The sequence below is a fragment of the Oryza brachyantha genome, chromosome 7, assembly GCF_000231095.2.
Source record: "Oryza brachyantha chromosome 7, ObraRS2, whole genome shotgun sequence".
In the NCBI taxonomy this organism is placed as follows: Eukaryota; Viridiplantae; Streptophyta; class Magnoliopsida; order Poales; family Poaceae; genus Oryza; species Oryza brachyantha.
In genome coordinates, this window is record NC_023169.2 from 6,130,758 (window position 1) to 6,143,835 (window position 13,078).

General features: G+C 42.8%; 1 protein-coding gene and 1 non-coding gene across 2 annotated transcripts; one reads left to right on the forward strand and one right to left on the reverse strand.

Moving 5' to 3' along the window:
- Positions 1-1,602: 1,602 nt before the first annotated feature.
- LOC121055071 lies at positions 1,603-1,741 on the reverse strand. Its single transcript, XR_005812290.1, has one exon. It is a non-coding gene; the product is annotated as a small nucleolar RNA Z247 (small nucleolar RNA).
- A 9,068-nt stretch (positions 1,742-10,809) lies between these two features.
- Positions 10,810-12,769, forward strand: LOC121054917. Its single transcript, XM_040525892.1, has 4 exons — positions 10,810-11,422; positions 11,503-11,896; positions 12,025-12,215; positions 12,321-12,769. Exons 1-4 carry the CDS (start codon positions 10,810-10,812, stop codon positions 12,767-12,769), a joined length of 1,647 nt encoding a protein of 548 aa, XP_040381826.1.
- Positions 12,770-13,078: the final 309 nt, after the last annotated feature.

Genomic DNA, 13,078 nt, shown 5'->3' on the forward strand with positions numbered 1-13,078 from the left:
CATCGAAGGTGACATCCCGAGATATGTAGACCCGTCCTGTGGAAGGATCGAAACACTTAAATCCTTTGTGTAAAGGACTATATCCAAAGAACACGCATTGCGTGGAGCGAAACTGAAATTTATGGGTGTTGTAGGGACGAAGATTTGGCCAGCATGCGCAGCCAAAGACCCGAAGAGACAAGTAGTCTGGTTTTTGTTGGAATAGTCGTTCCAGTGGCGTGTCGTAGCCTATGACTCGACTGGGGGTGCGGTTGATCAGATAAGTGGTAGCAACAAAGGCATCTTCCCAGTATTTCAAAGGAATGGAGGCATGAGCAAGCAGAGCTAAACCAACTTCTACAATGTGTCTATGTTTTCGTTCTGCAGCCCCGTTTTGTTGATGAGCGTGAGGACACGACACAAGATGAGATATGCCAACTCGCTCAAAAAAGGAGTGAAGTTTCTGATATTCGCCCCCCCAATCAGTTTGCATTGCAACAATTTTACGATTAAAAAGCCTTTCAACAAGATTTTGAAATTCATTGAATTTCTGAAAAGCTTCGGATCTATGCTTAATGAGGTAAATCCACACATATTTGCTGTAATCATCAATAAAGCTAATATAATATTTGTTCCTTCCAACCGAATTGGGTGGAGGACCCCAAACATCTGAAAAGATAAGTTCCAAAGGTTTACTAGAAACACTATGAGACTTAGGATAGGGAAGCTGATGACTCTTAGCCTTTTGACAAGCATCGCAAACAGACTCTTTATTTGACTCATCTAAACAAGGCAGATTATTTTTGCTAATAACTTTAGAGATAACAGGGGCAGAGGCATGACCCAGACGGCTGTGCCATCTCTCAAAGGATGGTTTGACGGCTCCAAAGGCTTGCTTTATGGTGGATGAAGGGAGAGGGTAAAGACCCTTGCGGCATGGTCCTTTAAGAATGATGTTCTTCGTGGCCTGATCCTTTACCAAAAAATATTCAGGGTGAAATTCAAGAAAGGAAGAATTATCTTTTGTGAAACGATGAACTGAAACAAGATTTTTAGCAGCCTTTGGAACATGGAGAATATTGTTTAGATGTAAATTGCGAGTTGGGGTATGAACAAATGAATGACCAATATGTTTGATTTGCATACCTGCACCACTCGCCGTGTGGATCTGATCGTCTCCATAATACCTGTCACGAACAACAAGCTTCTCAAGATCACTGGTGATATTATCTGTGGCGCCAGAGTCCAAATACCAATTTTGATCCATGGCATACTGATTCATGGCAGCAGCAACGTGATGTTCCTCTGGAGCATAATTTTCATCAAATCTATGCCAGCATTCAAGCGCCGTGTGTCCGGTCTTGAAACAGACCTGGCAGATCGGGCGCCCATTATTATCATGTGTCGCAGTTGGTCCCGTGGGAAAACTTCTGCGCTGCTGGTTCTGGCGTTGCGTTTGCTGTTGGCCACGACCACGTCCAGCAGATCCACGGCCAGGGTTTGACCGTCCACCTCGGCCACGGTAAGAGCCACGCATCTGCTGACTCTGACTTCCACCACGGCCGCCTTTTCCCGCTGAATTCGCCGATGACGAACCTGAGCCATGCTGCAACTCTAGTCTTGTTTCAAAGCTTAAGAGTTGGGAGTACAATTCAGGAGGGGTAACCGGATCTGATCTGGTTACAAGAGAGGAAACTATAGAATTGTACTCAAAATCAAGGCCATTACAGATATACATCACCAATTCTTCATCATCAAGGGGCCTTCCTGCTGCAGCCATCTCATCTGCAAACCCCTTCATCTTGCCATAGTACTGAGCAATCGTCATGTTGTCCTTTTTTGTAGTGGCGAGGGCGAGGCGCACATTGGTAGCACGTGCACGCGTATGGGAAGCAAACATATCAGTGATTACCTTCCATGCTTCAGCGGAGGTCTTGGCCATGGCAACTTGTGCCAGGATATCCCTGGACAGGGACGTGAGGAGGAACCCTAGGACTTGTTGGTCCACAGCGAACCACTCTTCAAAGGCCGGGTTGGCAACCTTGATAAGTTTGCCATCAGCTTGCTTCTCATCAACTTCTTCGGCTGGAGCGACGGCTTTGCCGTTGATGTAGCGCTCCAATCTTGCACCTCGTAAGGTTGCAAGAACTTGCGCCGACCACATGCCGTGGTTCTGGCGAGTGAGCTTCTCCGTGACTTGAACGCCAAGGAGAGGATTCGACGACGAGCTTGATGACGACGCCATTGCTTGAGAGATTGAATCGACAAGCTCTGATACCATGTGAAAATCAGAGGCGCGATGAAGCTAGAGTAGAACGCCGGCCTCAACTCAGAGATCTCGACGGTTTCATGTTAATAGATTAAATTCTACACAACAAGGCGCAGGTACAGATATATATAGATGGGTATAGCCGGCTTAGAGATATTTCTTACAATTGATCTATTTCTAGTAACAACCTAAAACTCCTAGCCGGCCAATATCCCAACTGTATTTAGATTACAACACGATATGTTTAACACTCGACACCAGCCGCTGCCCTCGCCCCCGCGTCGGTCGCCGCCTCTGCTTGCTCGCTCCGTTCCGGTCTCACTCTCACACATGAGTGAGGCCTTGTTTAGTTAAGTTAGCAAAAACATTACATCAAATATTTAGACACATAGAGTATTAAATGTAGTTTAATTACAAAACAAATTTTAGATTTCCCTTAGAAACCGCAATACAAATCTTTTGAGTCTAATTAATCCGTCATTAGCACATGTTGGTTACTATAGCACTTATGGTTAATCACATCCTAATTAGGCTTAAAAGATTTGTCTCATGATTTTCTTCATAACTATGTAATTTGTTTTAGTGTTCATGTATATTTAATGCTTTATTTAGATGTCCAAAGATTTGATGTGATGTTTTTGAAAAAAAATTTTAGGAACTAAACATGGCCTGACGGAAAGGAGGTGACGCGGAAGGAGGCCAGTGCTCGCTCCGTTCGGGCAGGCGGCTGTGTCCGGGCAATTTGCCTGGAGCTCTTCATCTAGCATCTGAGCAGGATATTCCCTATTGAATCACCATATCCTCCTTTCGCCAAATAACCAAACACACCTAAAAATCGGACGGCTAAACCATATCCACCTATGTCCTCCCATCCAAACACACCCTCATATCATTCCTCTTCTCTTCTTCCTCCTCACTCTCTGTCTCTCCCAAGTCTGCCTCAGACACCAACTAAAGTGCCCAATCGTGGAATCTGATACTGGCCAATGCAGGCAGCAGTCACAGTGTTCTTGGATCTGACCATCTGTACCCTCCGGTGGTACATACCAGATCCATAGGGGTTCGTGTTACTGTGATATCGTCGCCATAATAAATCGAACTATGCTATGGTTTGTAAAATTTCACGAGATCTCAAAATTTTTAAAAATATTTGGTAAAAAATAAAAAAATAATGGTGATATATTATGATAATTATGATATATCGTATTTTTTCATACCCAAACCATAATTTTTAATATTGACTGTGCCACTAGGATTATCAGTATATATATGGCGATTATCAATGTAGGGTGCTTCACGGTTTCGGGCCAAAAACAATATTGCAAACCCTGGGTATCATAGGCGGTAGCTTGCTCCCCAGTGCTAACATACACATTTTTGCTTCTAGCCTAAGTATGGGACAAATTGAAGGTTACTATTTCATAGGGGCCAATTGTTTTGGTAGAATGGTGATATAATCCTAATTCTCTGTCACTAATATGTGAGCCCCACATGCTATTAGGTTTATATAGCAATGAGCAGTATCGCGGAGGACTGTAACACATGGTAGAGATGTTAGCGATATTATAAAGATTTGTCACTCCTAGATATAACAATTCATCCACGTGTGTATATTATATGGGCACTAAACCCATATATCACATATACATACCGTGACAAATAACTAAATATCTCGAGATGTTGTGGACTTATGGTGTAGTCTAATCAGTGGCTATGAGTACAACTCTCTTGGTATCTCATTTTAGTCTCTTGGCTGATCTATGGATTGTGTAGCAATGCCCTCCCTCCCTGTATGATCTGTATATTGGTTATCGATGTTTGGATGAATGGCTCTTCAGTTTATTTGAATAATTCAGTTCCTCGGACGATAAACTCGATGGGCGGTGAGAACTAATTTTTTTTTTAAAAAAAAGAGATATCGACCAATGCCAGGCAGTCTATACTCTTTATTGAGCTAAAAAGGAAATATAATACTACACGTTACATGTATGTAAGATCAACCATCGGATTAAACTTTATTCTAATTAATTCATTTCTTCTGTTTACCAAAAAAAGGTAAGCAACATTTTATCTTGCATATATGTGTTGCCAAACTTGTACTGATTAGGCTGACATTAGAAAATATGATTTCTGCACATTACATACATACATTATTATGTACAATTTCGTAACGTGTGGTGAAACTTTTTTGGTTTACCCACTCAATATTTTAATTGCTACAAAGGCTGAGAAACAATTCCATTATCCACCATTACTGGGCGTATCAGTTTCAGGCCAGACCGAGCTCACTCTCTGCCTTCTGCCGAGTGCCGACCTTCTCTATGAGCTCATATGCTCAATAGGACATGACTACTTTGTTGCAAAACAAAACCCAACCATTGTCTAACTAAATTAAGGAGTATAAAAACTCTAGTCCATATTTTTAGCAATAATCACATATACTTTATGTGGAAACGAGTTAATTCTTTTGCAATAATTGGTGCCAAAAAAAAACAATCATGAATGAGAAATCATTCTGCTAAGCAATTGCATTTGAAACATCACCATTTATAGGGCTCTGCTTTATTAAGATATACTTCATTGGCCAATATTTCCCAATATTTGTATACTATATCAGGGCTCTACCATTTTATTGCCCAAATTAATGTTGGCCTTTGTTGTTTATCTTGCCGTTTATTATTCTATCTCACCATTTATTATTTCCATATCAAACAAGAACTAAAATCAGACCTCAAACATATCTGCTAAGATGATATCCATTAAAAGCCTCAATTTTTGCTATTTTCCTTGCCTTTATCCTCAATGTTCCATCCACCTACATATACTCCTCTCCAATTGCCACTAAACAAAATTTAGAGCACAAGGGAGAAATTCAGATCAAAGGAATGCTTCAGGTGCAAGGTTCCCTCCGCATCCACACTTTCTCCTCTGCCGCCGTTGTCCATGCTGTCGAAAGCTCCGACGAGGACACCAATCCGCCCCACTTCTCCGCCGTGCCGCGCAACGGCAAGAAGGCGTCGAGGGAGGAGATAAGGAAGAAGGTAAAGAGGCTTGTGTCATCACTGCGGCAGAAACACCACATCTCCAAAGCTGCCAACAATGAAGCCATTGAAGGCAGAGGAGGTGGTGGTCAGAGCGACGTGGAGACGTTCGTGTCCGCCAAGAGCTCCGAGCTGTGCTCGTTCCGCACCGACGACGGCTCCGAGCCTCCGTCGTTTCGTCTCAGCCCACCACCACCGATCTTCCCAGCCGGATGCGTTGAAGGCCAGCACCCTGCGTCTCCGGTGAAGATAATCAAGAAGCTCCCATTCGGGTATGTCATTGGGCGTCGCCTCGATGCGCCCGCGGCGGCAGTGCCGTCGACGAAGCTCTCGTTGAACCTCAAGAACTTGATGCCAAGGTTGATCGATCTGCAGCTGAAGTCCAGGTCAAAGATGATCAGGAAGAAAGTGGTTCGTGCTCTCAAGGAGAGATTTCGAGGCGGCGGCGGCCGACAAGGTAGAGATGAACATGCAGGGGAGGATAAGGAGAGCATCAACGACGGTGATGGTGACGACGATGAAGATGTGTTTTGGAGGAAGGACGTGAGAGGGCTTCGCTGCAGGCGAGTGCAGGACAGTGACCTTCCATACTGAAGATGCACGGCATAGCCCATAGGGGAAGATCGATTCGCTGGTCAGGCTGGGAAGCATCTAAGCATTTGGCCTAGAATTCTGTATTGTTCATTTCTTGTGCTGCTGTGGCGGAACCAAATGTCTGAAATTAGGGAGGGAAATCATCTTGAGTCGTTTGGACCACCTTCTGGATAATTTTTTTTTTACTTCTGAATAATATAATTTCCTGTGTATCTAGATGTGCCTCACAAACACAGGTGCCGATGTGGTTTATGTTTATTGCTCTTATTGTATTACTATTAGAGCAATTGTGAATATGGACAGTATTTTGGTTTGGAATATTGTAGACGCATCCGTGACCTGTCTATTGAGTCATATATATTTTTTAAAGATATAGTAGATTGGAAGATGAAAATACAACCACTTTTAAGCTTCAAATTGTTAAATTGGAAAAAGTCTAGATCGCCCCTTAAGGTTTGGCAAGCTTTAAAACCATCTAAACGACACCCTAACTTTACAAAACCGTTTAAAAAAACCCCTCGCATGTTTTGGGGGCGGTTTAATTTACCCCTGGGTGGTTTTTTGGGTGGTTTTATTCAGACGGCTATCGGGTGAGAGGGCACCCACTAAAGTCCTCTCCCTTTGTTAGCTTTCACCAGTGCATAGCTATATAAACTAGACACAAGTCGTGACATAAAAGTAAAAATAATAGTTCACAATATGAAAAAATAAAAGTAGATAAGAAAATGAAGCAACTTGAAATTGAAAACTACTGACAGAGCTCCTTCCCTTCTTTGTTTAATACTTAACTCTTACTAGCATAAAAGATATATGGTCTCTTCTTTAACCAAAATAAAGAAAAATGATGAACCTAGTCATAGGAGTGAAAGGCAAAGAAAAAACCAAACGAAATATCCACGAACACGTCACTTCTGTAATTTTTAACGGAGATGAATAAAACACATGCATACTACAGATTTATGGCAGTGGCATGGAACCAAGCACTAAACGAAATTCGTAAAGAACTAATCCCAATATAAAAACCATGACCAAGTTCACTATGTATGTTTTGCAACGTACGTTTTAGAAAATTCAACAAAAGTAGAACTAAGAAAAGGTGTTTTAACCGTACTTAGAAAGACCGACGAAATGTGTGAAAGGGAGGACATTTTTTTGGCAGAGCAAAACCGCCCCAAAACCACCCAGGGGGTTTTTTAAAATGGTTTTGTAAAGTTTAGGGTGTTGTTCAGGCGGTTTTAAAGCTCAGGGGTTGGATTAACCAGGGTGCCAAACCTCAGGGGTGATCTAGACTTTTTCCTTGTTAAATTTATGCTAAATTTCATTAAAACTTCCTTTCAAAGTTGTGGCAAAATCATTTATACGGGGTTCCTAATATTTGAATAGGTTTGCATTCTTTGGAAAATATTGAACGTGACTCTCATATGTCACACCCATAAATTTCACACAGAAATTTCTGAACTAAATATGTATTAAAACCCTTGTCCAAGACCGGTCAGACATACAAATTGACAATGTTGATTATATAACCACATCTTATCTTACAAACAAATGAAATTGAATAAATAGTATATCGAAATGTAGCGGAAACACATAAATAAAACTAGCTAGCTTGCTCGAGCGAAGCGACGGCTCCAGTCCATAGGCAACACTTGACGATTGGATCAGCCTCATTTCTGAGAGTTACCTTCGTCCGAGTCGCATTCTACCTCTGAGGGGAAATAAGACAAGGCTAAGTACAAACACGGTATTCAACAAGTAGCATGGAAAAAGAGAAATAAATGATGCATCAGATCATAGGGATGGCGACGGGTCGGGTTCGGGGCGGGTAGAGCTATTACCCGCCCGCTAACTCAAATGTCGTGGGTAGAATTTCTCACATGTCAAAAATACATCAAAATAACATATCATTATATTTCAACAAATACAACAAACTAAACATACCACTCTTATATAATATTGTATCACACATGAAAAGTTCAATAAATACAATATATTTGCTCATTATAAAATATCCCAACAAATATAACAAACTAATCATAGCAATAATAACATCACATAGCACATTATATGATGTTCCGATTCAACCATTCAATATTGCATCACACATCAAAAGTTGAAGACATGGGTCACATTAAAGTTTTTAGCTAAAAGGGAGTACATCACAAATATTATTATATGAATAACATAATAAATTTTTAGTCAAAATTTAATATGTGTGCTACATTCGGGTACCCAACGGGTTACCCGTGGGTGAAAAAAATACCCATGCCCATACACGTGTCCATTCGGGTCGGGTCCGGATACTACCCACGAGTAAAAAATTGTACCCATACCTGTCCCTGGGTCGAGTACCCGGCACCTGTACCCAGATTGCCATCCCTATCAGATCACAAGGATATGCTAAGGTTATTTGCATAAAGCAGCATTTAGTAAACAACAGTGATTGAAATAGAATAACATAAAATAAAGTAAATAAATAAATAATTGAAATTACCAACATCCACTGTCCAATGTTACACCACGTTGCGACTAACCCAACCACTGTTCAACGTTGCAACAGTCCCAAATCAATTCCAAATTAATCAGATTATTAAAGTGAGACTAATCACAGAGAATCTGACAGTTCACCCATAACTATGGAGACGACTATTCAAATAGGTTTACTCTCATCAGAGGTGTACTACTGTACCCACAAGACATAGTTTCACTACACAGGAACGTGCACCGATGTGCCAACATGTCACACTGGATAGGACATGTCGCATAACCCTCCCTAACCAATCGTGCCACATTGCAGGTTTCGCTCACTCCTTTAAACCAAGTCGGGCAGCACCCTCTTATGCCTAGTTGAATCCGGAAGCAGCATAGAACATCGTGGGGTCTATCCATACTCAATAACCCCCACCCTTGCCTAGGTACGTCGAGAATAGTTTGAAGCTATACTACAAATCCCACTGTTGCCCATTCTGGCTTGTGGTTAGCACTAAAATAGTGTCTAGGGTTTCCTACGAACTGGTACTTACTTGCCATGGGTGCGACTCTCAAAACCATGCACCCACAGCTCACCATTAATTAATATTTTAGTTGGCATTAACCCTGACCGGGTATTCAATCATGATCAACAGCTATCGAAGACTATCATTGATTAATTATGATCCCATGTGCTACTTTGACTAAGCAAAGCTAAGCATATATTAGGCCTAACTCTACTTTAATTACCCCTGGTATAACATAGATATATACTGAAGGATAAACAACGGTAAGTAGGTAATGCCCGAAAAATAAATAAAGTACGTTAACTGAATAATGCAAGTTTTAATAAGTAGAGCGGGAATTTTATAACAATAGGAGAAATTGAAAGTGCATCTAGGCTCCTAATTTGTTTTGGTGATTAATGACAATCAAATGATGAGGACTAATGACGTGTGTGAGAATGTGAAGATATAAATAGTCCTCATGAAAAGTTGTTGTTGTGCCGCCCACGTGAAAAGAGAAGTAAAGTCGGTATATTCGTGTTGGCGTGTGTATTTACTTTAAATTTGAGTCAACTAGGAATGCCGTACTATAAAGAGGGGTGTGCAAATGAAATTTAGGAATGAATTCGGTGCTCGGAAATATTTTTGACGTGGATCTTTTGCTATCTTTTTGAAGTTGTGCTGGAATATACGGAAGTTCCGAAGGTACTGTCGTAACTTCCGAAGGGGCCATAATCGGTTCTGTAAGATTCACGGAAGTTCTAAAGAGACCTCCGAAAGTTCCGAAGGGGCCAGAATCGGTTCTGTAAGATTCACGGAAGTTCCGAAGGAGACTTTCGGAAGTTTCGAAGGAGCAAGAATCGGTTCTATAAGATTCACGAAAGTTCCAAAGGAGACCTTCGGAAGTTCCGAAGGAGCCAGAATCGGTTATGTAAGATTCACGAAAGTTCTGAAGGTCTTGACTGGAACTTCCGTTGACTTGACTTTTCACAGTTGACTTTGAATTTTCTAAGTGTTGGGGGCTGCTATTTTGAACTGACCGGAAGTTCCGAAGAAGGAATCTTTTGCCCCCAACGGGCAGAAATTGAGAGGGGGGTATAAATACCCCCAACCCCTCAAGCTAGGGTGGCTGCTTCACATGTTCATCACTATGCCCTTGGCTTGCTTTTCTTGAGATTCACTTTGAGCCTTGCTTTCTCACTTCCTCCTCTCCACGGATCTAAGAGATTTGGATTTTGTGTGTGTGAGAGTTGATTGTTTTGAGTTGGTTTGAGTGCTTGGTGTTGACTTCGTAAGAAATTTCGTGAGCACTAGATTCATCCCAAGATCTCCTTGCTAGCTTGTTACTCTTGATGGTTGAGGACACCTAGACGGCTAGACGTCGTTCCTCGAGCCACCGAAGCTCTTGTGGTGCGCTGGAAAAAGGTTTGTGAAGGTTGGATCTCACCTCCGAAAGGGAAGAGATACCTCGAGTGAGGGGGAGTGCACGAGTGCAACCCCGAGGAAAGGCTTGTGGAACCCGGCTCAAGTTTGAGCTCCTCAACGGAGAGTACAATCCCCTCAAGGATTGGAACTTTGGTAAAAAGTCTCCGTCTACACTTGTGGTGAAATCTTTCTAACTTGTTATTTAAGCATTGCTTTTGGTTGCCGCGTGTACTCTAGTTGCTGTTTGTGTAAAGCTTGAAGGTGGTTTGCTTATTTGAGGTTTGGTTGGCTAGATCTACTCCTTTCTCGTTCTAGATCTGGTGCTGTCGGAAGTTCCGAAGATCAACGGAACTTCCAAAGGCCGGAAGTTCCGAAGCCACTGACCGGAACTTCCGAAAGTCTCAGCTTCCGCTTTTTAGGTTTAATTTTTAAATCGCCTATTCACCCCCCCTCTAGGCCTTGATATACTCTTTCAATTGCTATCAGAGCTTAATCTCCTTATTAGGCTTAACCGCTTGGAGAGATCATGTCGAGAGAGAGGAAGGGTGATGATGCGATTATTCCTCATGGCCGAAGCGGTGATTACTCCGCCGTCGGGCATGAATACTCCACATCTACATCCTATTCCTCTTATAGCGGAAGAGCACCGTACATCAATGGTACGGAGTATGCCGCTTGGAAGCATAGGATGAAGATGCTCTTAAAGTCTATTAACCCATCTATTTGGAGAACAGTCGAAAATGACTATGTTTTGCAGAATCCAACCGCGCCCACCGAAGAAGATGACAAGAATGAGCATAAGAATGCTCAAGCCACCAATGCATTGCTTAGTGCATTGAGTTCAAATGAATTCAACCGGGTCGATGGGACCGAGAGCGCCAAAAAAATTTGGGACACCCTCCGCAATGTCCATGAAGGCACCGATGGGGTGCGTGAATCCAAGGTGGAAATCTTGAAGGTACAATTGGAGAGGTTCGTGTTGAAGCCGGAGGAGACCCCATGTAAGATGTACGACCGGTTGAGCAAGATCGTCAACGAGATCAAGGGACTTGGGTATAAGGACATGACGGATAGTTATGTTGTGAAGAAGATGCTCCGGGCAATCACACCAAGGAACTCAACCTTTGTAACTCTCATACGTGAGCGTGCCGACTTCAACACCTTGACACACCTCATAACATGCTTGGGCGAATCCTCGCTCATGACTTGATGGAGCAAGAATCCAAGGATGCTTGCAACTTCATCTCTCAAGGCTCAACACCGAAGAAACAAGACATAGCCTTGAAAGCCGTCAAGGAGGCCGAGGTTGATGAAGAGTGTACTTCTCAAGCCGAGAATGACATGGCATTGTTCGTCCGGCGGCTTGGGAAGTACATGAGGAGAAGCGGTTTCTTCAAGGGAGGCGCCTCCAAGTCAAGCTTCGGCAAGTCAAGGGGAAGGCACTCATCACGCAAGTGTTTCGAGTGTGGTGAAACCGGACACTTCATCGCCGAGTGCCCTAAGCTCGATGACGACAAGAAGAAGAAGAAGGAGGAAAGGGGTAAGCTCATATCGGTGATGAGTGGACCTCCTACTCCGAGGGCAACTCAAGCTCAAGTGATGAAGATGGAATGGTAATCGTCGCCATCAAGTCTTCACCACCACCGCCACCAACCCTCTTCAACTATGATAGCGACAATGGCGCTCCTTTTTGTCTTATGGCAAAAGAGCGCAAGGTATCACCTTCCTCAAAATTATTTAGTCATGACTTGATTGATGAAATTTGTGGGAGTGATGATGATAAGGTTGAAGATGAGTTGGTCGATGAGCTAAGCAAGGAGTCCTTGCCAACCATGTGTGAATTGCTTGATACTGTTGAGGGTCAAGAGTCCCTTCTCGAGAAGCAAGAGGATATGCTCATTCGTGAGAAAGAGCGTAACCTTGAACTCGAGAGTGAACTCACTAAGGAGAGAAAGAGATATGAGACACTTGTGCATCTTTACAAAGACACCAAGGACTCATGCTCACTACTTTAGGAGCCAAATGCAAAGCTTCTAGAGAAGGTGGAAAGCTTGGAAAAGGCATACCACTCTCTAGAGGATAAGCTTGACACACTCAACAAGTGTTCTCCCTCCCTTATTGAGATATCTAAAAACTCAAAGGAGTCAAGCAATGAGCCATATGTTAAATGCAAGTACCATGACCTTGATGCTTGCACCTCAAACGCCAAGGCCGTGAAAGCCTTGACCGCTCAAAATAAGAAGCTCATGGGGTTACTCAACAACGGGCTTCTCAAGTGCCACATGGGTAGTAAGGCCCTAAAGGAGTACCTCGGGTACCAACATGACAAACACAACCGTGAAGGCCTTGGATACATTCCTCCACCTAAGGGAAGAGTTGATAGGAGTGTGATGATCAAGAAGATCAAAGGGCTTGACAACTTTGTCAAGGCCAAAAGTATCCTCCCTATTACTCATATGCCTCATTGTTCATTTGACACATCTTAGGTTCTTAGGAGGAATGCCAATGGTCGTGTTGTGGCTCGCTATGTTGGTCCTCGGGGCAAACATATTTCTATCAAGAGAGCTATTTAGGTGCCAAAAGCACTTGTCACTAACATGAAAGGACCCATGCAAGTATGGGTACCTAAAGCAAGAAGTTGAACTCTTGTAGGAATATGTCTCCGGTGGAAGGAGTTGGGTGATCGATAGCGGTTGCACCAACCACATGACCGGAGAAAAGTCGATGTTCTCATCTCTTGATGTAAATGGATCCTCTCAAGAGAACATCGTCTTTGGAGACAATGGTAAGGGAAA